General features: G+C 45.1%; 1 protein-coding gene across 2 annotated transcripts in view; it reads right to left on the bottom strand.

Annotated features, from left to right (window-relative positions):
• ADAMTSL3 (ADAMTS like 3) overlaps positions 1-27,472 on the bottom strand; it is a 2,197,206-nt gene that overhangs the window by 446,241 nt on the left and 1,723,493 nt on the right. For both annotated transcript variants that reach the window (XM_069222572.1, XM_069222573.1), the window contains exons 18-19: positions 17,287-17,482; positions 16,988-17,167 (exon numbers count right to left, since the gene is read on the bottom strand). In XM_069222572.1, the coding sequence (XP_069078673.1) occupies positions 16,988-17,167; positions 17,287-17,482 (376 nt within the window). The remainder of the gene's footprint in view (positions 1-16,987; positions 17,168-17,286; positions 17,483-27,472) is intronic.

The following is a 27,472-nucleotide window of genomic DNA, read 5'->3' as shown; positions in this document are numbered from 1 at the left end:
TGTTCGCTCCTGTTCTTTGTTCCTGCTTTTGCCTTGGGAGATTTTTACCTGTTCCCTTTTTCCTGCCTTTTACGCTGGATACTGCCTATTTCCTGTTGTCAAGTCCTGTTTTTTCTTGTTTTCCTTCAGGAGTTCCTGTTAGAGGTTTTTTCCCCAGTGTTGGGGTTTTTTCCCTCTGGGACTCCTTCTGGAGGGTACGGTCTGCTTTGGCGTAGCCTGTCAAGCGGCACCGTGGCAACTAGAAGGGGTCGCCCTTATCTGGGAGTATCCAGGACCTGTAGAAGGCTTGGTGTATTTGCCAATCTGAAATCCAGAGGTGAGAAGTCCAGTGCAGTACGTGACAGGTACAAGCGAGCGGTCCAAGCACTAGTATGAACCCCTCTCCACTGACACTGGTTAACATGCCACAGGGCCCAATACAGAGTAACCCTAACATGACTGAGAGTTCCCTACAGGTTAATCCTAATGTGACACAGAGCTTGGTACAGACTAGTCCTCACTTAGTGCAGATACCAATGCAGAGCAGTCTTAACCTGCCTACTTTATCTGCAGGACAAAATCATATACCACAGCTGAGTATTCCTAGGATTTACCCAGATGTGCCTATTGTAGACGCTGGAACCAATTTAACAGTGCCAACAGGATAGGTTTACCAGAAACTGACGTTGGTTCAGCCGGAGCCGACTCCATTTTTACTGCCTCAAATGCAGCCTCAAATGATTCCAAAGTACACTCCTATAACAGGGACACAGACAGACACGTCTGCATTGATGAGCAGAACAAGGGAGTGATGCAGTCTCAGAACGCAAATGTTAGACCAAGTTCAGATGCTGTGTCTGTACCTGTCACCATTGGGCCAGTCCTACCATTGTTTGCACAGGGAAACAACAGCACTAATAGACAGGGAATCCTGAGTCAGAGTCTAGTGAGAGGAGGACTCATTGAAAATGCCAGAATAGTCCCTCCTGTGGGACAGACCTTTGAGGGAAAAGGGTCATTGTAAGACTTGAGCCTTTCAGAGCTCCTCCAAATACTGAAGCAGGGTCACACATCGGTCACAACTTGAAGTTAATGACACCCCAACCTCCAAACTTAACTGTACAACGGTTACCAAGTACTCAGCCCAACAACATCTCACTGCAAGGTTTGTCAGCTCAACAATTAACTGAATGGTTAGAAAAGTTGAATTCAGCCGAATGACATGATTCATTTTGTGTTCAGATTCGTGGAAGGATTGAGACCCGAAATTAGTCAGATGATTAAGAGTTATTTGATTTGCTGGCAGGCAAAGCCGATTGATGAGATGTTGCAGTATGCAAAATACTGTAGTGATGAGACTGAATTGAAACAGAGAAAGTTGAAAGAGAAGGTAATGGTGATGCAGATCAAGGCTGCACAGACAGGGATTCAGGGAAATGTTCAGCCTCAGCAGCAGCCACAGGGAAACATAGGATTTCAAAGCCAAAGCAGAGGAAGAGGTCGTGGAGGAATGGGAAGTGTAAATCATGGTCTTGACTTGAATACAGTGGTGGTACAGGGTGAAGCACAAGGAATGAGAAGAAAGTTGCCATGTCACGCCTGCGGGGGCCTCAGACATTGGAAACAGGAATGTCCGATGATAAATCAGGAAGGTGTTGTTCAGCAAATGGGTGATGTAAATTCTTTCCAGACCATGACGGGCCACAAATTAGAAGTCCAAATCCAAATTTTCAGAATAAAGTGAGTCCGAGGCAAGGTTTTCAACCCATGCCGCCCATGTAGCCCATGAAGCCCATGAATTCTGTACAGCCATTGCAGATACAAGTGCCACAGATACAGCAGATGCAACCTCAGTTGCAAACGGTGCCTAGACAACAAATTCAAATACCTCAAGCCCCTATGGACCAGCAGCAGGTGATGCTTTCTCAGACGGTCAGAGGTCAAAGACTTAACTAGAGTAATATTACTGTACACCAATTCCCCCTGTACAGTGAGAATGGATTAAACGATGATTGGATAAGTAAGAGTTCGGATGAGGAAGAATGCGTGTTGGCCCCATCACTAGAGGTAGATCAGAAAGGTCCCTATGTTAAAGGAAAGTTCGACACTGGAGCTACATGCTCTACAGTGTGAACTGCAGAAGTTCCAGACCTGCCCTTATCAGGGAAGACAGTTCAGATTGTAGGAGTTGCAAACCAATATTTGACAAACCCAATCCCAGAACAAGTCCCAGGCAAAATTGGCAGTTTTAGGGGATTGCACAAATTCATAGTCTGTGACTCAAGTCCTGTGTCCCTACTGGGAAGGGATTTAGGGCCATATGTACGAACACATTTTCCCATTGACACAGAATGGGAAAAACCCTTTGATACATCTGGCCCTTATTGTGCAAAACAAAATGCTCGATTACTTGCTCAAATGATGGTATCAAGATTCAGACAAACAGTGATGAAGAAGATGACCCGGTACTAGATGTAAACAATGAAACTGTGGATGAGGAATTTCCTCTAATCAGTTTCTTTCCGGTTTTCACTGGGATATCTTCCTTCTGATTTACAGAAATCTGTTGTGTTGAAGGTATGGGATTTTTCAGGAAAAGACATTAGTTTGATGAAATGGGTCGAGCCAGTTAGAGTTGCAGTTAAGCCTAATGCAGTTTTTCCTCAAATTCTGCAATATGACATGACAAAAGAAGCAATTGAAAGTGTGGCTCCAATAAATGCAGAATTCTTAGACAAATGCGTTTTGAAAGAAGTGCTGAGCAGCCCGTGTAATTCACAAATAATGGAACTGCTTAAGCCACGTGGGAATGTTCGAATTGTTCAGGATTTGAGAAAAATAAATGACATTGTGGTTAAATGGTGCCCAGTGGTGCCAAATCCAGCTGTGAATATGTTTCAAATCCCATGCAATGCTGAATGGTTCACTGTGGTGAACCTGTCACAAACTTTCTTTTCTGTGCCTTTCCTCGAGGATCACAGATTTCTCTTCATTTTCAAATTCTTAAACAGAGTCTACTGTTGGTTTAGGATGTAGGATCCCACAAGGGTTCTCAGAGTCACCATCCATTTTAAACCAGATCTTGAAAAATAATTTAGAGTCATAAAAAATGCCTTAGCAGTCAACATTGGTGCAGTACATTGATGATCTACTGCGTCCAAATCGATAGAAGGGTGCAAATATGACACACTTGCGTTACCGAATGTTGGAAAATGGATCATTGGTAAGGGCAGGTAAGTGACTGCACTTAGCAATAGGCCACTAACCTCCACTTAGGTCAAGTTAGGTCTCAAGAAATTAAACCCAGCTCAACCCTTGGTAGCTTGGCAACGAGCAACAAGGCTTAACTTAGGAGACAAATGTGTAGAGCATTTAAAAATCACAAAACAGTAAATAAGTAAAACACAAAACACAATAAAAATCCAACACCAATTTATAACAATAGATCATATTTTCATCTTTAAACTTACACCAAAACAATTAAAATCGGATAAAGGGAAGCAGAAATATGAATTTTTAAAGAATGAATGCTTTCTATCTCATAGATCAATTAGCGCTAAAAGGGTTAAAACAAAGGTCACATTGGAAAGGAACAAAGTCCAGAGTTCAGGCCACCTACGAGGTAACAATGTCAAACTCACTTTCAGAAGTGTTTCTTGATTCAGGAAAGTGGTCCACAGCACCAACCAAGGGTTCAGAGGCACTGGTTTGCCTCTTGGGGCCTGGGACTACAACTCCCACAATGCACCTCTTCAATTTATGGAGTTGCTCCAAACATCTCCAAACTTCTGGTTCTTCTATCAGAGGTCCTCTTTGGGTCCTTGAAATGTCCACAACTTGATCCACTGTTCCAGAAGTTCTGAGTTGCTGCTTGGGAGTTGGGACTACAATTCCCATAATGCACCTGGTCAGAATCCTCAAATGGCCATTGGACAGCTGGGCTCTGCTTGCAGGACTTGATGCAGGGGACTCTGGAGAGCTCCTTTGTACCTGCAGCAAACAGGGAGTCCCTTCTTGAAGCAGTAGAAGACAGGCAAAGTCCTTTCAGTGGTGAAGCCCAAGTGTGCAGCTGGTGCAGCCCTTCAAAGTGCAGTGTTCGGTGCATGTATGGGGTCCAGCAGTGCAGTCCTTCTTCTTCTGACATTCTTCCTTGTTGGGACCTGGTCGGAAATTGAGGTGTGGGTGCAGGTCTGCCAGTTTTATCTTTGCTCCTGGGTGAAAAGGAGGGGAGTCCTGGTTCTCCAATCAGGTGCAGGGTCCTTCCCCGTGATGACCACTTTCTGGGAAGTGTGGCAAAAATCAATCCCAGAGAGCAACATTCCTCAAAAATCCATCATGGCTGAAAATGATTTTTGGAGGTTACATCTGGCTAAGCCCACCCACTGGTATGGACAATACTCCTAAACACACCCCTCTCCTAATCTAATCAGGGGACACCTAATTGTCTGGGTTTGCATGATGTGAGGGAGGTGCTGGGTTGTTCCAAATGTCCTTCCTTGCCTTTGAAGACCAGTTTGTCAGCCCTCCCCCTTCCTGCTTTTCCATCTGCTGAGGGAAGTTCTCCTCCCCCAGGTACATCTCTTTGTGTTCAGCCTAGGATACTTCACACCTCATCAAGGCAGCCTGGCCAGGCTGCCAGAGGCTGGCCAATCAGAAGAAAGCACTATAAGGGCTGAAGTTGGCAACTTTGTAGGTAAAGTTTAAAAGTCTTTATCTGAACAAGTTATAGTAAATCCAACAATTGTAAGGTGTGGGATTTATTTTAACAATAATTTGATACCAAACCTGAGGTATCCGACACTTAAGGGGACTTTCTAAATTAAAATAAAGTCTCCCCATTCTAGGCTATGGAGACCATTCACAACAATGAGGGAAAAACAAATTTGGCTGTTTTACCTCACCAGGGTGTATTAAACTATCTTATAAGGTCCCTGCTTATAGTTTCATGGCACCCAGCCCTGTGGACACATAGGGCACACCTTAGGGATGACATATGTAAAAATAAGGTAGTTTAAGACTTTGAAAGTACTTTTAATTCCAAAGTTGATTTGCATGTAACTTTAATTTAAAAGCAGCCAGCAAGGCAGGCCTGCCTCTAAAATAACACTGGGCACCTCAGCAGTGCACCTATGGGTGCACTACCTATGCTAGGGTCTCTAAACCTACTTGTCCTACCATATATTAGGGACTTATAGGTAGGTTAATATTGCCAATCATAATTAGCCTAATTTGCATATCCACTTTGCACAGAACACTGGCCCTGGGTCTGGTTAGCCGTACACAAGGCACCATCAGAGTCAGGAAAACACCAGCAAAAAGTGAAAAATGGGGGCAAAAAGTCAGGGGGACTCTGCAATTAGCCTTGTTTTCTCACACTGAACTACTTGGGAGGCAGTGGTCATAAGGTGTCTCCAACTAAATTGCAATACTGTCAGAAATAAGTAAAATAGTTGGGTCACTTGATTGAGAAGGGAATCAGGAAAATTTCCAGCTAGAGGGTCACAAAAAGATTACAGATGCTGCCCCAACTACCCAGAAAGATGTAAGAATGTTTTAGTGAATGGAGAGGTACTGCCGCCTGTGGATCCCAAACTTTAAATTCATTTCAAAGCCCTTGCAGAAACTGACTCATAAAGAAGTTTCCGATCCTCTAGTGCTAGATAAAGCCTGTGTGAAAGTGTTTACAGATTTGGAAGAAAGCTTGTGCCAAGCCCCAGCTTTGGGTATGCCTGATTACACAAAACTCTTTCTGTTGTCATGTCATGAACGAGATGCTTCTTCTTTGTCTGTTTTGACTCAAACACATGGCGGTGTGAGTTGCCCAGTGACATATTTTTCAGCCACTTTGGATCCAGTTGCAGCAGCTTTACCAGGCTGTTTGCGGTCTGTTGCAGCAGTTGAACAGAGCCTGGCTCGGAGTGAGAGCATTGCGATGGGACATCCCCTTACTACAATGGTCCCCATTCTATTGAAGTCTTGCTCACAAGATCCAAAACTCAGTACCTGACCAGCGCGAGGCAGACCAGGTATGAGACCGCTATCCTAGGATCTTTTAACATGACAATTAAGAGATGTACAGTGCTTGACCCAGCAACTTTGCTTCCAAATTAGATTATTGACATTGATGAAATGGATGATTCTGAACATGACTATTTGGAAATAACTGAATTGTGCACAAAACCTAGACCCAATATTAGAGATTCTTGTCTGAAGGAGAAATAACAAATTATCTTTGTTGATGGTTCCTGTCTGACTGATAGTACGGGAACATTGAGAGCAGGATACGCAGTATATACCATCTCGGGCAGATTGGAAGCTTCATGGCTTCAAGGAGTGTTTTCTGCGCAAGTGGCAGAATTGGTGGCTGTTGCTAGAGCGAGACATATTTCAACCCAACTAAGAGTTACCATTTACACAGACAGTCAATATGGATTTGGCATTGTGCGTGATTTTGGCCAACTGTCGTCACAGAGAGGCTTCCTGACCTCTTCTGGCTCACCAGTAAGAAACGGTGAGAGAATACATGAATTGTTCTAAATGATTCAATTGCCTGAAAAGATTGCTGTGGTGAAATGCAGTGCACAGCAGAGATCACAGGGTTTTAATGGGAAATGGATATGCGGATCAAGTTGCAAGGTTTTGCGTCTTGAACGGTATATCATTCAATGAAATGTGGGAATTGTAACCTGAAAATGATTAAATGTATGCAATTTATGTAATGCACATTATATATACATTGGAAGAGTTAAAGACCTTACAGGATAATGTGCCAAAAGATGAGTGGAAGGAGTGGTTAAAGTTGAAGTGCATGCAAAGGGATGATGACGTATGGATTTCGGGAGAGGGAAAAGTGGTTTTGCCAATAGCTTATTGACTCAAATGGCTATATACTGTCATGGTATAGCACATGTAAGGAGGGATGCTATGGTCAGAACCTTTAAACAGTACCGGTTTAATCCTAAATGTAGACAGGTTGCCAAAGCAATTTGCCACAACTGTGTGATTAGCCAGCAAGTGAATGTGGGGATTGGAACAATGGTTAATATGGGCCATATTGGAAAAGCTGGAGGGCCATTAAGCAGAATGCAAATGGATTTCATTGAGATGCCTGTGTGTGTTGGATTGAGATATGTCTTGGTGATTGTGTGCATCTTTAGTCTTTGGATTGAAGCTTATCTTACATGGAGAAATGACAGTCTCACAGTAGCAAAGTTACTGCTTAGAGAGCCAATTCCACGTTTTGGTTTCCTGGTCTCTTTAGAATCAGATAAGGGAAGCCACTTAAACAATGAAGTGATCAAACTGCTATGTTCAGCCTTAAACACTGAGCAGAAACTGCACTTTAGTTACCTCCTTGAAGCCTTAGTACTTGTAGAACAGATGAATGGTACCTTGAAATCGAGAATGGCAAAAATGTGTGCAACCACAAATCTGAAATGGCCTAATGAATTACCGCTAGTTCTGATGTCAATGAGAAACACGACAAGAAAACAAGACTGTCGCCACACGAAATTCTCATGGGAAGGACCATGAGATTGCCAGCTGTCCCTGCATATGCTTTTGTGAACATTACAGATGATATGGTATTGGACTACTGCAAAGGTCTGGCTGATGTGGTTTTCTCTTTCTCTCATCAGGTGGATTCTACCACACTACAACCGTCTCAGGATCAAGGACACATCCTGAGAGCAGGTGACTAGGGTGTGATCCAAAAGCCTTTTGAGAAAGTCATGTTTGGAGCCTTGGTGGAAAGGTCCTTACCAGTTGGTATTAATCACTACCACAGCTGTGAAGTGTGCTGGACTTTCGAACTGGGTCCACTCCAGCCTCACTCGGAAAGTACCCAATCCTACAGACCAAGAAGTAGAATTGTTGAGATTACCAACAACATCCAAACACACTCTAAGGCAGGAGAAAAGAGGAGGTGAACTGGAAACAGTGCCAGAGCACCCTACAGTCAACTTACCCACTCCTGTGAGAGATGAAGTGGAAGGAGCACAGGAGAATGAAAATGAACTGGCTTCAAGTGGAAGAATAGGAGAACCTGACCAGAGGAGGGTTTTCCAAGAAGCAGACCATCTTGAAAGACAGACAGAACAAATGACTGACCCCTAGCGGGAAAGGAGTCGAGGCAGATCAGAGCCAAAAAGATTTCACTCCTCCTGGGTCGGTTGTGGGAACGTCAAAAGAAGATAACTCGTGTCCAATACTGAAAAGGGCACTGACAAGAAAACCCCTGAAAGGTGACAAGTTGCCAGAATCACAGCCAAAAACAAAGAAGATAATCTCAGTAACACCAATCCAGGAAGAAGTCGATACCACTAGAAAGGAAGATCTGAGTGATGAATTAAGTGGAGATCGAAAGCTGAAAAGAAAAAGAATTGCAAATTGAAGGTACTCAGGTCCTGATTGGACATATGTAACTACCAACGAATGGCAAGAAGAATTTTTGAATTTTTGTTTTGATTGAGACATTCCAGGTCAATATTTTGGCACTTGAAAGAAAGTCGATGAACTGAACTGTTGAAACCTGTAAACTGCGAAATTGCAAAGAAAAGTGACTGTTGAAATTTAACCGGAAAAGACTTTGAAAACCTGATTTGACCAGCTGCTACCTGATTTTGACAAGCTGTTAAACTGATTTTTGACAACCTTACCGATTTTGACAAAAGGATCCTAAAAGTAAGACTGAAAGCTGTAAATATTTGCTCAAGAAGATTGTTTTTGATTTTTGCTGCATAGCTATACATTTTGTAACGTTTCTACTTTCTGATTCTTTACAAACCATGGGTAACAATAGCCAGCAGGGCAATAGAAAAAGATGCTGTAAATACATGGGCATTGGTTTGGCGACTGTTTTTGTGATAGTGTGCCTGAAATTGATTGTAGGTGTAACTGTTCTTAGCAAGAATGATGAAATACCTGCACATAGATAACACACAGGGAGAACCTTCTTTTAATGTTTTCTATTGCTTATTGCGTGAGTACGTTGACACAATGGATGCGAAAGAGTGTTAAGCTTGTACACATATTCCAGCCTCTGTTGAGGAAGGAGTAACCTATCATAGTCCGCCTCTAACTTATGGCATAAGTTGTAGTCTTGAACTAACAAGATTTTATAACCAGAAGTAAATTCAATATTTCTATTCTAATGTCGATGTGGTGTTTTCATTTGTTCCTATAACTAGAGATCTTAATAAAATAGCTAAGGATAATAACAATAATAGTGAGAGATTTCTTTGAGCCTATATTAACATTTTGAACTGTATACGCGCATAGAAATAACCTAACATGTTTGCTTACACCAGTAGAAAAGAGTATTTTATATCATACAGAAGACAGAAGGACATTAAAGGCAAACATAGATAAGGGATTAGTTCCGCAAAAACCTGGAAATGACTATGCATTTAGTGACATAACTAAGCAAGGGAAATTAGCTCTAGATGCGCAACACATAGGAAAGCTTTGTATATATAGGCCACAATGTAGAGTTGATAAGATATCTGTGGGAATGAGTGAATGTGTTTTTGTTTCATTATAAATCGACATTTAGGTTGAATTATCAGGATCCGGTAGTGCCTGGAGTTTATTACATATGTGGGACAAATGCATATTACCATCTTCCTGGAGGATGGTATGGCACATGTTACTTAGGGATAGTTTTCCCGAAAATGCACCAACTTGAAGACGTGAGCAAATTACCTAAAATGACTGAATTATATCATAAAAGACAATAGCTAGACTCAGTTTCTAGCAATGTTGTAGACATACTTGGAGCAATAATTCCCTCATTGGGAGTTGTTCTGAATTCTATTAAAATCTGGAAGTTGTCTACTATTGTCGATAACATGCTGACAGAGTATTCAGGAGCCATTATCCTAATGGATACAGATATGGCTGCAGTAAGAGCTGTGACTTTTAGCAAATGAGGGTGGAGTTTGTAAATTGCTTAGTCCACAACATTGCTGTTCAGATATATCAGGTAACATCAAAGCAATTAGAGGCCTTATTAACAAATAGTAAAATTATCTCATGTTGGCTGTATAACAAATCCTTTGTTTGAGTCTTAAACTTGTCTAAAAACTGTATTAACAAAATGTATTTCTACCGAAGAAATGTGCGTAAACCTAAATGTTTTGACATCATTGTAACTGTTGACACAGAGCATATGAAAAAGCAACGCTCTTGTGAACTAACAATGGGCCTACTGATAGAGAATGGAAGGATCTACAAATTGATTCTTATTGTATCAACTGATGTACTCAAACAGAGAAGAACCAATCATCGACATATGAAAGACTGCCTAGTATATCTCTGATTTGTAATAAACGTATTAATGGACAATGGTTTCTCGAAAAATGCTTCTGACCAATGACAACGTGGGACATTTTTTACTTAACTGCACTGTTCTAGGAGTTCCCATCCTCATTCCTTTGACACTCTTTACGAGACACTCTGTCACTTTGACACTTGCCAGCCTGTCTACTGAAATCTGGTACTTTGCTATTTTTGAGTTTATTTCTTATGCTCCATGCAATGATGCTGGTGCTTACTTTAGAGCTCGGTGCTTAGAGCCTGTAGTGCTTTTGCGGCCTGCCTTAGATATTAACTTGATGGTCCTGAGAACTTAGAGCCCCAATTCTGAACCGTCCCCCCTTCCCTAATCCTTTCTGTCCTGATGCTGATGTCCCCCTGATGAAGATAGCACCGCTTGCTAAGCCTTAAGGACAGGTATTGTTAGAAATGGGGTCTTTGGTTGGCAGTCAGGTTATCCCCTGTCCAAGCAGGGACCCTCACTCTAGTCAGGGTATAGGAGAATCAACCTCAGCTAACCCCTGCTCACCCCCTTGGTAGCTTGGCACAAGCAGGCAAGCTTAACTTCAGAGACTAGGTGTAAAGTATTTGTACCAACACACACAGTAACTCAGTGAAAACACTACAAACTGACACAACATGGGTTTAGAAAAATATGAAACATTTATCTAAATAAAACAAGACACAAACAACAAAAATCCAACATACACAAGTCAAGTTATTCATTAAAATGCAAAAAAGAGTCTTAAATCCTTGATAACACAATGCTAACGCTCTTAGCGTGGAAATGTATGTGGGTCACGTCAAAATAACACGCACGGGCGAGTGTGCATCCAAAAAGGTTTGCGAGGAGTTGATTTGCCACCCGGAAGTAAGACCGTGTGACGTTTCTCCTCCTCCGGTCATGTCAGTGTGCATCGTTTCTTCTCTCCGCAGGAGAACGATGCGTTGTTTTTCCGCGCCCAGTGATGTTGCATTGAAAATCCGGCTGCACGGTATCCGAAAAACCATGCTGTGTGTGTTGCGATGTTACCAGCCTCCATCAGCGGTGTTGCGCGTCGTTTCTCCAGCCGTGTGCATCGATCTTCCAGCTGCGCCTCAGGTGGAGTGTTGATTTTCAGTCGCGAAGTCGGTGGCGAATCGTTTTTTTCAGCTGCGGCTTGGAGGTTGCTTCGAAAATTTGTGCATGGATTTCCAATCTTGATCTGCCAGCTTCACCTCTCAAGGTCCCAGGAACTGGATAAGGCACCACTTGGCAGGGCAGGAGTCTCAGCAGAGAGTCCAGGTGCTGGCAGGGGAAGTCTTTGATGGCCCTGAGACTTCAACACCAGGAGGCAAGCTCAGGACAAGCCCTTGGATTTTTCTTTACAAGCAGGAATGCACAACAAAGCCCAGTCTTTGTCCCCTTCACAGGCAGAAACAGCAATTGCAGGATAGCTCCTCAAAGCACAGTCACAGGCAGAGCAGCACTTCTCCTCAGCTCTTCAGCTCTTCTCCAGGCAGAGGTTCCTCTTGATTTCCAGAAGTCATATAATTTTCCAGGAGTTTGGGTGCTCTTCTTATACCCATTTTGGCCTTTGAAGTAGGCCTACTTCAAAGTAAAGTCTCTCTTGTTTGTGAAATCCTGCCTTGCCCAGGCCAGGCCCCAGACACACACCAGGGGGCTGGAGACTGCATTGTGTGAGGGCAGGCATAGCCCTTTCAGGTGTAAGTGACCATTCCTCTCCTTCCTCCTAGCACAGGTGGCTTATCAGGATATGCAGGCTGCAACCCAGCTCACTTTGTGTCACTGTCTAGAGAGAGGTCTAAACAGCCCAACTGTCAAACTGAACCAAGACAGGGAATCCACGAATAGGCAGAGTCACAGAATGGTTTAAGCAAGAAAAGGCCTACTTTCTAAAAGTGGCATTTTAAAACACACAATCTCAAAATCAATTTTACTAAAAGATGTATTTTTAAATTGTGAGTTCAGAGACCCCAAACTCCACATGTCTATCCGCTCCCAAAGGGAATCTACGCTTTAATCATGTTTAAAGGCAGCTCCCCTGTTAACCTATGAGAGGGATAGGCCTTGCAACAGTGAAAACCGAATTGGGCAGTATTTCAGTCCGGACATATAAAACACATTAGTATATGTCCTACCTTAAACAGACCCTGCACCCTGCCCATGGGGTTACCAGGGCCTACCTTAGGGGTGTGTTACATGTAGGAAAAGGGAAGGGTTAGGCCTGGTAAGTGGGTACACTTGCTAAGTCGAATTGGCAGTTTAAAACTGCACACACAGACACTGCAGTGGCAGGTTGGAGGCATGATTACAGGGCTACTCATGTGGGTGGCACAACGAGTGCTGCAGGCCCACTAGTAGTGTTTGATTTACGGGCCCTGGGCACCTCTAGTGCACTGTACTAGGGACTTACTAGTAAATCAAATATGTCAATCATGGAAATCCAATTACACATACATTTTACATAGGAGCACTTGTACTATAGCACTGGATAGCAGCAGTAAAGTGCCCAGAGTACCAAAAACAGCAAAGGCAGAGTCCAGCACACATCAACAACCTGGGAAACAGAGGCAAAAAGTTAGGGGAGACCATGCCAAGGATGCCAGGTCTAACAGGTATTATGCTGAAATATGTATTCCTGATTTGTTTTTTGTTTTCTAGGTCCAACTGCTGCCTTTTTTGATAGAGCCATAGCTAGATGTTTTCCAAATTTGTGTTACTAAAATTTTTGCGTGCAGCTTGACATGCTAATGCTAATCTGAAGCTAGTGAGGAGTTTTCTCTATTCATCTGTTTTTGACAACGGACTGACGATATTCAATTGCTGATCAAATGTATGTTATTTCCATTGTGCAATTACCTTTGATATTGATTTGACTGTCGCTATTGAGAGTCTTGTCATAAATGCTTTAATAAAGTTGAGATTCTGCAGACGTTTCGGTCAACCAGTGTTGTTTCTCTATCTTCATCGTGTGGTTTTGAGAATAATTTACGTGATTTTAGCATTGTTAATCTAGTGAAATAAATATTCTAACTGGTACTAAAAGGTGTGGTTATTCGTAACCAAACGGGTCATGGTGCGTACAGTTACTGACTCCATGAATTTAACTGTTTATTTGGTGATATTAATGCGATGTACAGAGTTAATGGTGTGATCATCTTAAACAATCCAAAAGGTCCATTGGCCTAAGGACGTGTCCCCTTACTCATTAACATAACTAAACAGATAAGGTAAGACGCGCTCACAGGACCCACCAGAAAATGTATTTGATCATCAGTTCCCCAGTGCTCGATTGAATTTCAGGTTTATCTCCCTCAAAGATCCCCACGCCTCTGGAAAAACAGCTATGCCCCAATCTGCTTTGGAACTCAAACATTTTCAGTGAGAAATCTTCAAAGGTCCAGCCCGCCAGTGGGCACAACCTTCTACAGGTATCCTTTCTTCAAACTTGACTGGACTCTTGAGTAGGGTGTAGGACATCTGTCTACATAAGTATCCTGTTTTGTGGTTTTTAGTCATACCAGAACACCAAAAATAAAGGGATAACCATAAGGCATATTTAGCCTTAAACTTTGAAGAAATAGGATACCTTTCAGTGTTGAATAATTTACATGGTAGGTTGTGTTTCCTCACTTCCCCAGGTACCATTTGATTGATTTATTGATCTCTCTTTGCTATTACGTGTGGTGGATTAACAATGCATAAGATAGAACACGATTCCTTTAGTGGCAAACAAATTATATCTACTGTGCATCATGGGATTTTGACAGGAACAATTGTATATTTTTGGTTACTATTGGAAACCTTGACATCCAGGGATATTTAATTAGTTCTGCTTACAAAACGTTTTTAATAATTATGAACTTGGGTCCATTTGTAATGATAAGCTATGTGACTTGTGAAATTACACAATTTTGTGACTTTAAAGTGGGCTTTTCTATTTACTAAGCCCATTTTGCAAGTTGGAAAAGCAGCAATGGGATGTTTCGGTGATTTGCGACCACAATCACAGTGTCAAACCATTGATCACTTGCTGACCCCATTAAAGTTACTGACTGGCTGCTCGTCTCTATGTATGCCCTAAAAGAAAACTTGTCTTTATGTTAAAGCACCACCAGTTCCTAACAGAACATAGATTGAAACACAGAGAATGTGACCTGCTTTGCTTATGGGCTAGCATACTTCTAAATGTAGCCTAAAAGAGGAGGTCAAATATCAACCTATCTAATTACCAATCATACGGAGATCCTTGAACAACCTCCACGATCGTGGATTTTGTGATGTTACCTATTAGTACATAAGTCACATGCAAAATCAGAGACATTTCTCAAAGAGTTGGTGCGGAATTTTGGCAACCTCTCTTGGCTATGTATATGTACTCTGTCCATTCCGTACAGTAAATATGGATATGACATTACTGTAGTTTCATTTTTCTTTTGATTAAATAAAAAATAAAAAAATAAATCCCTTACATTTTGCCCCTTCAGAGTGAGTCAAAGTAAGAAAGCAATTTAAGGGAAAACATGAACTTCAGTTTTATGCTGACAGTTATGTTTAACTCTGAAAGGAATTGGTTGTGAGCACCTTTGCAATACCAGAAAGTGAGTGTAGAGCTAAGTATTACCAGTGTAAGACAAAACATATATTTTAGTGTGCTAGCATGTTCCCACATTACTGCAACACATAAGCCTGTTTCTCTCCATTGTAAATTACATTGTAGGGTACGCATATGGCAAATGTATTGACAAATGTATTGAAGATTTCCCTGACCAAAGCAGAGGTAACCTTTAAGTCTAAACTTCGGGTGAACCTAACTGTGCTTAGTGTACACGAGTGTATAATGCATGAACATTTATCATGCATTTATGCTTCTTTTGTGGTTAGAGAGTGAGTCCTAAACTAGGGTTGCGTAAATTGAAAAGTTTCAAAGGCTGTTTTCCTGGCTTAAGTCAAATTTACACCTGACAATAATTGTATGAATTGTAGCCAATGTCTTTCAGTCAATATATTTGAAAAATATTTCCTATGACATACCATATTATTTGACTGTGTATTTTTCAATTATTTCAAGAGCTTGAGGGAATCACCCCAAACCTCTAGAAGAGAGTTGGCTCACTCCGTTGCCATCCCCGGCTATTGTTGAAATGAAGCAGTGAGCTCAATGAGGCTCACACAGCGAATATATGAATTTCCAATCCATTAAATCTGCAAGATTTTGGCAAAAGTTTAAAAAGCGCGTGGGCCTACTTCAAGTTAAATCATCGAATTTCCTGGGGCTTATGTGTTTGTGCATGATTTTTCGCACATTTATGCTTCTTCAGTAGTGGGAGCAAAGAGAAAGTAAAAAAACTGATAAAGCACAACCTTTATTGAAAATTATTGGCGAGATTCACCTGATTAATTTTGAGCATTTAAATATGCTGATTCTACTCATAGAATCAAGAGGATGTGCACCGATTTGCACAGCACTCAGATATGCATGTTTCTGTTGTGCCTGTATTTTTCAGTTTTTCTTCTATGGTATGGGAAACGCTGTTTGGATAGTGTTTGACCTCCCCTCCCCCCTCAAACAGTGAATATTCACAACGTTTGTGATTTGCATGTCTTATCCAATGTTGGTGGTGAGTGCCCTGTGCAATTTGGGTGACCTTACAGGATTTTCACTGATGCTCCTTTGGCTAAAAAATCCAAAGTAAAGAAGCCCTGCTAAATGTTCCACATAATGATCCCTGCAAGGCAATGTAGTTTTTTTAAATTCTGTTCGAGATTGCCCTCAAATTTGAAATTGCCTTTAACTTGATGTCTTTCTTTCTTTGGAATCTGTCTTTGTTTTTCCCGTTTTATTTTGTCCATTTCAGCCTTCTCTTTTTGACAGCGAGGGTCTTCCTAGCCTTTTAGTAATGTCTCTTCCTTCGGTATCCGCGGATTTACCCTTTTCACCCGTTCCTCCCAGATCTGTTGCCGTATATCACACTCCTTTTACACTCTTTCACTGATTGGAGTTACTTTTTTAAATCAAAAAGCATTGTTTTCATGTTTCTAGTACCTAAATAAACAATACAAAACACACAGAGGATAACGTGTAATAAAGTCCTGTATTGCCATCTCCGATGTCTGAAGACATTTACAGCCGCTCAACCTTCAGCTAAAGGTTAATGTCACCAGAACTCCTCAGTGGCAGCATATCACCAGATTATATGGTTCTAAACAACCTGAACGTCTTTAAAAGTTCAAGATAACCACAAATCTGGCTAGTTAGGGTTTGACTACATTAATCTTCGAAGGCTAATCGGGATTCAAAATACCAATTCATTTTTTGCTAAATGATATGTGCCTTCCTGCTACTGTCTTGGCATACCCAGAGAATACTTATCATGGAATGAGGAAGAGGCAATCCTCCTACCATGCCAGGTGTGGCCTAATTTGTCAGTGTAACAGGATGTGTTGCTTTGTGCAGTAAATGTGCCACCTAACGCTTAGAGGAGGGCAGTATCGCCCATTCTTCTCAACAGGGATGCACTCTAGCTTCTTTGTAACTCCACCCCCTTTGTAGCGCCACTCCCATATCGTAGTGCACTGTTTGTGAGTGATGTTACGTCCTTGAATTGAACATGTGTGTATTATGGACAAAGGGAACAATGTGTGAAATCAAAAAAAACGTATGAGTGTGTGGTATATTTGGCAAGTTACCTGTGACCATTCTCCCACAGTTATCTGAGGAGGGCAGTCCGTTTTGCTGCATGGTTTGTGAGTGGCTGGTCTGACACTATTACAGTGGCCATCAGGCTTGTTGAGAAGGCTCCCGTCAGCCATTAACATTTTACAGTTCACTTTGCGATTCTGGGTCCCACCGCCACACGTACGTGTGCACTGCGAAAGAAAGGTAAAACATGCATTTAATACAGCACCCTCTCTTTCCCCAAGGTGTCCCAAAATGCACCATGAGAGCGTCAATGATTTCGTCATAAGAGCTTCAGAGTTTGAGTTACCTGTTGCCATTCTTCTGCATGCCAGTCAGGAGGACAGTCAATTTGGTTGCAGGCTTGGAACGCAAAAGGTTTTTTATCTCGACAGTCTTGTTCTTTGGGGTTACCAGACTCCACTGACTGCGGGCAGAGAACATTCCTTGTCTGTATTCCAACTCCACACGTCGCGGAGCACTGGCTCCAAGGACTTGTTTGCCACCTGTGTTTAAAGAAAAGACCCAACATTTATGCATTTCAATTAAAACGTACAGTGTGACTTGACTGCAGCAGAACACACGTGTATATCGGTGGATAGAATTCTTGTGATAGGGGTCAGAGATCTATTTATTGCGAATTTATCTTCACTACTGGAAGTAAAACAAATGAAAAAAGAAAAGTATGCATTACTCTCCACATAATGATGGACAGAGGGAGAAATAACAGATGATTATTGAAGAGGGAAATGCCATTGGCGACAGATATTTGGTCGCATTACTTTGAAGTTCCCGTGGTCTGGTCTAACTACACTGGTCTGAAAAGTAACATGGAAAAAAAATCAACGCTACTAAATAAATTGAAACTTGACTGCATGTTTGACGGGGCACGAAGTTATAAAGAGTCTTCAAGCAAAAATACGTACAATTAGTGTAGTATTCCAAATGTAAGAGGGAGAAAATTGGTAAGGAGTAATTAGTACTACAGTAATACAGAAGGGGCCTGATTCACAAAAAAGAAGTCCATCCACACCTATACGGGTAATCATGTGCAACGGTGTAGATTTAAGAATTTAGGAATTCTCTAACATTAGCAAAAATGTGCCTGTAGCACAGTTTTTCAGGCATACTACTAGGAAAGCCTTGTGACGTTTTAGGGTTTAATTCAAACAGCTTTATCTGTCTGTAGGGAGTTCCCTCTTATTATGATTGGACGCCTGTGTTGTCCAGATCAGTTGCCTGCTCCTGATTCATTGGCATTCTTCCTCATGCTTCCTCTTGGACTGCCTAAGAGGATTTCAGTCTCACTGAGTTCTGAATACACGAGTTATATCCTCCCACTGCATATTGAGAAGACTCTTTTTTATCTTAGATTTCGAATTCCATGGGAGTGCACGCATTTTCTTGCTCTCGCCCTGCACGCTCTGTTTTTCATTTCCACTACCCTGCTCCTCTGTACTCCTCGTTCTGCGTCCTATTTACACACCCGGCTCCTCTGCTACTCTCTCTTCACTCCCTTTATATCAGGGTTATAACTACAGTGAGTGGGGTGAAGGACAATTATGCGGAGCAAGGTGCTTGGTGGTCATCTCTACCACTTCGTTTTTGCCAGCGCCGTGCACTGCAAGAGCAGAAAAGTACTTTTGAAATATCCCTTCCCTGGCATAATTTCACTGCTAGGTGGTTCTCTTCCTCTTCTCTTTTATTGCTTCCTTAGTCATTGCTGATGCTGTTCTATCTCCCTGTCTTTCTTTCCCATCACTGAGAGTGGTTCAGGGGGTTGCGGAAATGGAGACGCTCAGTGGCTTCCCTCCTTTCTGACATCGCTGTTTTTCACAAGACAGCATCCGAGAAAAAATCTCCCATGCATTCAGCTTTCGAGATACTAACAAAAGGCCATTGTGTTTCCTTTTAAATGTTTGCCCTCGCACATCTAACACAGGGTTGTTAGAGGGGCTGTGTTGGACCTGGCTTTTTGACAGGGACATCCCCAAACTTTTTGCCTCCTTCCTCCTATTTTTTCTGACCTGTTGTTGTTGGCTTTTGACCTCTGAGCACTTTACCACTGCTAACCAGTGCTAAAGTGCATATGCTCTCTGTGTAAATTGTACTATTGATTGGTTTATCCATGATTGACTATTTAATTTACCTGTAAGTCCCTATTAGAGTGCACTACATGTGCCTAGGGCATGTAGATTAAATGCTACTAGTGGGCCTGCAGCACTGGTTGTGCCACCCACCTCAGTAGCCCCTTAACCTTGTCTCAGGCCTGCCATTGCAAGGCCTGTGTGTGCAGTTTCACTGCCACTTCGACTTGGCATTTAAAAGTACTTGCCAAGCCTAGAACTCCCCTTTTTCTACATATAAGTCATCCCTAATGTGTGCCCTAGGTATCCCCTAGAGCAGGGTGCTGTGTAGGTAAAAGGCAGGACATGTACCTGTGTAGTTATATGTCCTGGTAGTGTAAAACTCCTAAATTCGTTTTTACACTACTGTGAGGCCTGCTCCCTTCATAGGCTAACATTGGGGCTGCCCTCCTACACTGTTGAAGTAGCAGCTGCTGATCTGAAAGGAGCAGGGAGGTCATATTTAGTATGGCCAGAATGGTAATACAAAATCCTGCTGACTGGTGAAGTCGGATTTAATATTACTATTCTAGAAATGCCACTTTTAGAAAGTGAGCATTTCTTTGCCCTAAAATCTTGTTGTGCCCTTCAATCCACGTCTGGCTAGGTTTAGTTGACAGCTCCTTGTGCATTCACTCAGACACACCCCAAACACAGGGTACTCAGCCTCACTTGCATACATCTGCATTTTGAATGGGTCTTCCTGGGCTGGGAGGGTGGAGGGCCTGCCCTCACACAAAGGACTGCCACACCCCCTACTGGGACTCTGGCAGACAGGATTGAACTGAAAGGGAACTTGGTGCATTTCTTAGAGACTCTTTGAAGTCACCCCCACTTCAAAGGCACAACTTAGTATAAAACAGGGCCTCTGCCCTACCTCATCAGACACTTGCTGGAGAAGAAACCGGAACCAGAAACTACATCCTGCCAAGAAGAACTGCCTGGCTGCTCAAAGGACTCACCTGTCTGCTTTCTACAAAGGACTGCTGTCTTGCTGTTGCCCTGCTGCCTTGCTGAACTCTTGTCTGGCTGTGAAAGTGCTCTCCAAGGGCTTGGATAGAGCTTGCCTCCTGTTCCTTGAAGTCTCAGGACCAAAAAGACTTCTTCCTTTCACTTGGACGCTCCGTGCGCCGAAAACTTTCGACGCACAGCTTGTTTCGCGGCGAGAAAAACGCCGCACACCGACGCTGATCGACGCGACGCCCTCGGGGCGATCGAGACTTCGACGCACAACCTCGCAAGGACAAAGCCGCTCGACTTTCCAGGAGAAATCGACGCGACGCCCACCGTGAGTGCGAAACTTTGACGCACGGCCTCGCAAGGACAACGCCGCCCGACTTCCAAGGAGAAATCGACGCGACGCCTGCCGTGAGACCAAACTTTCGACGCACGGCCTCGCAGGGACAACGCCGCCCGACTTCCAAGGAGAAATCGACGCGACGCCTACCGTGAGATCGAAACTTCGACGCGCAGCCCCGCAGAACGACGCGCAGCCGGAAAACAAGCAGGAGAATCCACGCACAGACCCGGGACATCTGGTAATCCCCGCGATCCACAAAAAGAGACTGTCTGCGCGCCGGAAAACGACGCCCGACTTCCCCGCGTGGAAAAGACCGACGCAAGTCTGTGTGTGCTGAGGAGAAATCGACGCACACACCCCTTTTTCCACGCATCTCTTCTCCTGTGGCCCTCTGAGGAGATTTTCCACCAGAAACCAGGTACTTTGTGCTTGAAAGACACTGTATTGCATTCTAAAGACTTAAGACACTCTATATCACTTCCCTGTGATATTTCTACAATTTTCCATTGCAACTTTATTCTTTTTGACCTACAATTATCCTGATAAATATTATATATTTTTCTAAACACTGTGTGGTGTATTTTTGTGGTGCTATATGGTGGTATTGTATGATTTATTGCACAAATACTTTACACATTGCCTTCTAAGTTAAGCCTGACTGCTCGTGCCAAGCTACCAGAGGGTGGGCACAGGATAATCTTGGATAGTGTGTGACTTACCCTGACTAGAGTGAGGGCTTTTGCTTGGACAGGAAGTAACCTGACTGCCAACCAAAAACCCCATTTCTAACATTGGTGATCAGCGGTGAGGATAGGACTTGTGTTTGTGCAGTGACATACAGTAGCTAAGTATTTCACTACCTACCCACAGTTGAAGGTCAACTTGATTTTTTATCTCTTTTTTGACTTTTGGTCTCTGATGTCCTCCTGGATATACTATTGATATTTTGGACTTTGGATTTTGGTTTTTGCTGGTAAGATCCTATCAGAATGGGATCGCTTACCTACTTATTCTTTTTGCCTACTGACCACCTCACTAAGGCTGACCTAAGGAAGCTTTGCAGAGAATGTGGCCTTCCTGTAGCAAAGAGATCTACTAAAGCAGAGATGCTACATGCCTACATAGTCTGGGAGGAAGACAGATGGGCAGAGAGAGAGGCAGCAAGAAACCAAATGACTAAGTACCCCTCAGAGGAGGAGGAGGACGACTCAGATGAGGAAAGAGACCCAGTGAAAAAAGAATGGCTCATGGCTCAAGCACGGTGGATGGAAGAGCTAGATGAGTTTATTGAAAGGGCTGAGGCAGCAAGTCTCTTAGCCCTGGAAGAAGAAAAGATTGCAGCTCAAGAGCTGAGCTGTAAAGAGCTGAAACTGGAGGCCGGAAGGGCTGAGTCCAGTTCAGATGGTGGCAGCAAAAATCTTGCATCTAGTACTGCTGAAGAAGGGCACAAGCCCAGAGATGTGGTGCCCAACTTGAAGAAGGGAGTTGACACACCCCAGGCAGTTCAAGGGTATGAGGTAGTTCCCGTTATGCACAGGGTCCCTGAGAAGAATTGGGGAACTGGCACAGGGAGTCATATTCCTACTGGGGGGAGGGACACTTTACTGACTCTAGCAGAGAGTGACAGAGAAAAGGGTTCCCCCCTGGTGGACGTCCTGGATATAGAGTGTAGAGACATCCCAGAAGAGTTTGGGTTGAGTGTCAGGGACAGACAGAAACTGTCTCACCAGTCTCAAGAGGGTGATATAGAGTGCTTTTCCAAGGCTGAGTTACTAGGTGGTTGGGTGAAGGGTACTGTGGTTAATACATGTGAAGGGCAGAGTGATGTAATTGCTGGAGAGCATATGTCTGGTCCTTATTTTCCAGAGCTACGCCAACACCAGGTGGAGTGTGAGTTCTCTGACCCCAGGGAACTTACAGTGGAGGCAGACTTTTGGGTGAGTACCAGAGAGTCTGAAGAGGCATTTGGGGGTGCTCCTGAAGGGAGTGGTCTAGGTGGTTCCCGACCAAGTGAGGTGGGAGAGGATTGTAGTGTCCCAGGTAGGTCTCAGAGCCTAACCTGTACCGTAGGGCCACCTTTTGAGGGAAGCCCCGCAGTGTCAGAAGAACTTGGGGGGATGACTGTAGACAGCATCCCAACAGTTCTGGTGTCTGGCAGTACCACTCCTAGTGAGGGGGTGCAGAAGTCCAGACATAGGGTTGAGAGGGGGTGGCAGACCCCAGTGGAGGATCTTGAAAGTCAGGGGTCAGCTCTGAGAGCAGAGCCCCCCAGGAATGACCCAGGTGAGACCGTTTCTGGTTTGGGGGAAACCCAGACTCTGCCGGATGGGCAGAGGTCGGGAGACCTGCGCCAACCAGACTCTTGTGTGGCCCTTGGGGACGGCGTGTCCCTTGTGGGGGGTGAGAGTGCCCCCCAGGAAGTCCTGGCATGCCAGGCAAAGATTCAACCTCAGGGTGGTGACTCTGGGTTGGATAACCGGGTTCAGAGGTTAAACTTTGACCTGGTGGGGGGTAGATGTGCCCCCCAGAAAGTCCTGGAATGCCAGGCAATGGCTCAACCTCAGGGTGGTGACTCTGGGTTGGCTTACCAGGTGAAGAGGTCAAACTCTGACCTGGTGGGGGGTAGGTGTGCCCCCCAGAAAGTCCTGGCGTGCCAGGCAGTTGTCCAACCTCAGGGTGTCGACTCTGGGTTGGATGGCCAGGTTCAGAGGTTAAACTCTGACCTGGTGGGAGGTAGGTGTGCCTCCCAGAAAGTCCTGGGGTGCCAGGCAATTGCCCAACCTCAGGGTGGTGACTCTGAGTTGAATGGTCAGGTGCAGAGGTTAAACTCTGACCTGGTGGGGGGTAGGTGTGCCCCCCAGAAAGTCCTGGTATACCAGGCAATGGTTCAACCTCAGGGTGGTGACCCAGGCTCAGAGGTTAAACTCTGACCTGGTGGGAGGTAGGTGTGCCTCCCTGAAAGTCCTGGCCTGCCAGGCAATGGTTCAACCTCAGGGTGGTGACTCTGGGTTGGATATCCAGGTTCAGAGGTTAACCTCTGACCTGGTGGGGGGTAGGTGTGCCCCCCAGAAAGCCCTGGGGTACAAGGCAGTTGTCCAACCTCAGGATGGTGACCCTAGGTTGGAGAACCAGGTTCAGAGGTTAAACTCTGACCTGGTGGAGGGTCAGTGTGCCCTCCAGGAAGTCCTGGCGTGCCAGGCGATTGTTCTACTTCAGGGTGGTAACTCTGAGTTGAATGGCCCAGTTCAGAGGTTAAACTCTGACCTGGTGGAGGGTCAGTGTGCCCTCCAGAAAGTCCTGGCGTGCCAGGCAATTGTTCAACCTCAGAGTGCTGACTCTGGGTTGGATACCCAGGTTCAGAGGTTAAACTCTGACCTGGTGGGAGGTAGGTGTGCCTCCCAAGAAGCCCTGCTGTGCCAGGCAATTGTCCAACCTCAGGGTGTTGACTCTGGGTTGGATGACCAGGTTCAGAGGTTAAACTCTGACCTAGTGGGGGGTAGGTGTGCCCCCCAGAAAGTCCTGGCGTGCCAGGCAATTGCCCAACCTCAGGGTGGTGACCCTGGGTTGGGGAACCAGGCTCAGAGGTTAAACTCTGACCTGGTGGGAGGTAGGTGTGCCTCCCAGAAAGTCCTGGTGCGCCAGGCAATTGTTCAACTTCAGGGTGGTGACTCTGAGTTGAATGGTCAGGTGCAGAGGTTAAACTCTGACCTGGTGGAGGGTCAGTGTGCCCTCCAGGAAGTCCTGGTGTGCCAGGCAATTGTTCAACTTCAGGGTGGTGACTCTGAGTTGAATGGTCAGGTGCAGAGGTTAAACTCTGACCTGATGGAGGGTCAGTGTGCCCTCCAGGAAGTCCTGGCGTGCCAGGCAATTGTTCAACTTCAGGGTGGTGACTCTGAGTTGAATGGGCAGGTGCAGAGGTTAAACTCTGACCTGGTGGGGGGTAGGTGTGCCTCCCAGGAAGTCCTGGTTTGCCAGGCGGTGATCCAGTCTGAGGGTACAGACCCTGGGCTGGAAGACCAGGTTCAGGGTGTCCCCCCGGACCTGGAGGGAGGGGCTACTGATAACAGTGCCCCTACCATGTTGTCTTCTGAGGAGGCCACTCCTAGTTGGAGGGTGCTGGACCCCAGAAGGGAGGGCAGGGGGAGGGAAGCCTCACCCCGGGCCCTAGTCCAACCTGAAGGTACAGGCCCCAGGTTGGAGGGCCAGTGGCAGGTTAACAGCCCTGCACTGGTGGAGGAATGGTACAGGGTGACTTCTGTAAGCACCCTGACCATGTTGGACCCTGGGGGTACCGCTCCAGGAGGGAGGGTACAAAGCCCCAGAGGGGAGGACCAGGTTCAGGCTGTCATCCCTGACCTGGTGGAAGGGAGAGTGGTTAAAGGGTGCCCAGCACCTGGGGCTACCGCCCCCCACTCTCCACAGCCACAGTGGTTGGAGAGCTTTGAGAGGCCTGGGGCCTGGCTCTCATCCCTGGCAGCTGTCAGTAATCACTGTGGCTTGCTGTCCGGGTGGACAGAGTTATCCCTGGGGAGGGGACAAGTGTCACACCCCAGGGGTAGAGTGGGCAACACCACTATGTTGGTCATGGTGGTACTATCCTGCTCCTGGGATACATCTGTGAGCAATGTCAGGTTAGGTGCTGCACAGATGGGATCCGCAGGAAAGGAGAAAGGTTCCCCATGGATGGGCTTAGTGGGCCCTGAGAGTATGGACAGAGGGATCCAATTGGAGTCAGGAAGGCGAAGAACTGGAGCATGCCCCTGCTGTTGTGGGCCTGGGTCCTTGTTCTGTCGCCTCAAACAGGGAAGTACATCAGGATAGTGATTGTTCTCCCCTGGCTTTAGGCTGGTGGGGGGTCATGTTGGACCTGGCTTTTTGACAGGGACATCCCCAAACTTTTTGCCTCCTTCCTCCTATTTTTTCTGACCTGTTGTTGTTGGCTTTTGACCTCTGAGCACTTTACCACTGCTAACCAGTGCTAAAGTGCATATGCTCTCTGTGTAAATTGTACTATTGATTGGTTTATCCATGATTGACTATTTAATTTACCTGTAAGTCCCTATTAGAGTGCACTACATGTGCCTAGGGCATGTAGATTAAATGCTACTAGTGGGCCTGCAGCACTGGTTGTGCCACCCACCTCAGTAGCCCCTTAACCTTGTCTCAGGCCTGCCATTGCAAGGCCTGTGTGTGCAGTTTCACTGCCACTTCGACTTGGCATTTAAAAGTACTTGCCAAGCCTAGAACTCCCCTTTTTCTACATATAAGTCATCCCTAATGTGTGCCCTAGGTATCCCCTAGAGCAGGGTGCTGTGTAGGTAAAAGGCAGGACATGTACCTGTGTAGTTATATGTCCTGGTAGTGTAAAACTCCTAAATTCGTTTTTACACTACTGTGAGGCCTGCTCCCTTCATAGGCTAACATTGGGGCTGCCCTCCTACACTGTTGAAGTAGCAGCTGCTGATCTGAAAGGAGCAGGGAGGTCATATTTAGTATGGCCAGAATGGTAATACAAAATCCTGCTGACTGGTGAAGTCGGATTTAATATTACTATTCTAGAAATGCCACTTTTAGAAAGTGAGCATTTCTTTGCCCTAAAATCTTGTTGTGCCCTTCAATCCACGTCTGGCTAGGTTTAGTTGACAGCTCCTTGTGCATTCACTCAGACACACCCCAAACACAGGGTACTCAGCCTCACTTGCATACATCTGCATTTTGAATGGGTCTTCCTGGGCTGGGAGGGTGGAGGGCCTGCCCTCACACAAAGGACTGCCACACCCCCTACTGGGACTCTGGCAGACAGGATTGAACTGAAAGGGAACTTGGTGCATTTCTTAGAGACTCTTTGAAGTCACCCCCACTTCAAAGGCACAATTTAGTATAAAACAGGGCCTCTGCCCTACCTCATCAGACACTTGCTGGAGAAGAAACCGGAACCAGAAACTACATCCTGCCAAGAAGAACTGCCTGGCTGCTCAAAGGACTCACCTGTCTGCTTTCTACAAAGGACTGCTGTCTTGCTGTTGCCCTGCTGCCTTGCTGAACTCTTGTCTGGCTGTGAAAGTGCTCTCCAAGGGCTTGGATAGAGCTTGCCTCCTGTTCCTTGAAGTCTCAGGACCAAAAAGACTTCTTCCTTTCACTTGGACGCTCCGTGCGCCGAAAACTTTCGACGCACAGCTTGTTTCGCGGCGAGAAAAACGCCGCACACCGACGCTGATCGACGCGACGCCCTCGGGGCGATCGAGACTTCGACGCACAACCTCGCAAGGACAAAGCTGCTCGACTTTCCAGGAGAAATCGACGCGACGCCCACCGTGAGTGCGAAACTTTGACGCACGGCCTCGCAAGGACAACGCCGCCCGACTTCCAAGGAGAAATCGACGCGACGCCTGCCGTGAGACCAAACTTTCGACGCACGGCCTCGCAGGGACAACGCCGCCCGACTTCCAAGGAGAAATCGACGCGACGCCTACCGTGAGATCGAAACTTCGACGCGCAGCCCCGCAGAACGACGCGCAGCCGGAAAACAAGCAGGAGAATCCACGCACAGACCCGGGACATCTGGTAATCCCCGCGATCCACAAAAAGAGACTGTCTGCGCGCCGGAAAACGACGCCCGACTTCCCCGCGTGGAAAAGACCGACGCAAGTCTGTGTGTGCTGAGGAGAAATCGACGCACACACCCCTTTTTCCACGCATCTCTTCTCCTGTGGCCCTCTGAGGAGATTTTCCACCAGAAACCAGGTACTTTGTGCTTGAAAGACACTGTATTGCATTCTAAAGACTTAAGACACTCTATATCACTTCCCTGTGATATTTCTACAATTTTCCATTGCAACTTTATTCTTTTTGACCTACAATTATCCTGATAAATATTATATATTTTTCTAAACACTGTGTGGTGTATTTTTGTGGTGCTATATGGTGGTATTGTATGATTTATTGCACAAATACTTTACACATTGCCTTCTAAGTTAAGCCTGACTGCTCGTGCCAAGCTACCAGAGGGTGGGCACAGGATAATCTTGGATAGTGTGTGACTTACCCTGACTAGAGTGAGGGCTTTTGCT

The sequence above is a fragment of the Pleurodeles waltl genome, chromosome 3_1, assembly GCF_031143425.1.
Source record: "Pleurodeles waltl isolate 20211129_DDA chromosome 3_1, aPleWal1.hap1.20221129, whole genome shotgun sequence".
Taxonomy (NCBI): Eukaryota; Metazoa; Chordata; class Amphibia; order Caudata; family Salamandridae; genus Pleurodeles; species Pleurodeles waltl.
The sequence above is the reverse complement of the archived record's forward strand: the minus strand, read 5'-3'. Positions and strand labels throughout refer to the sequence as shown.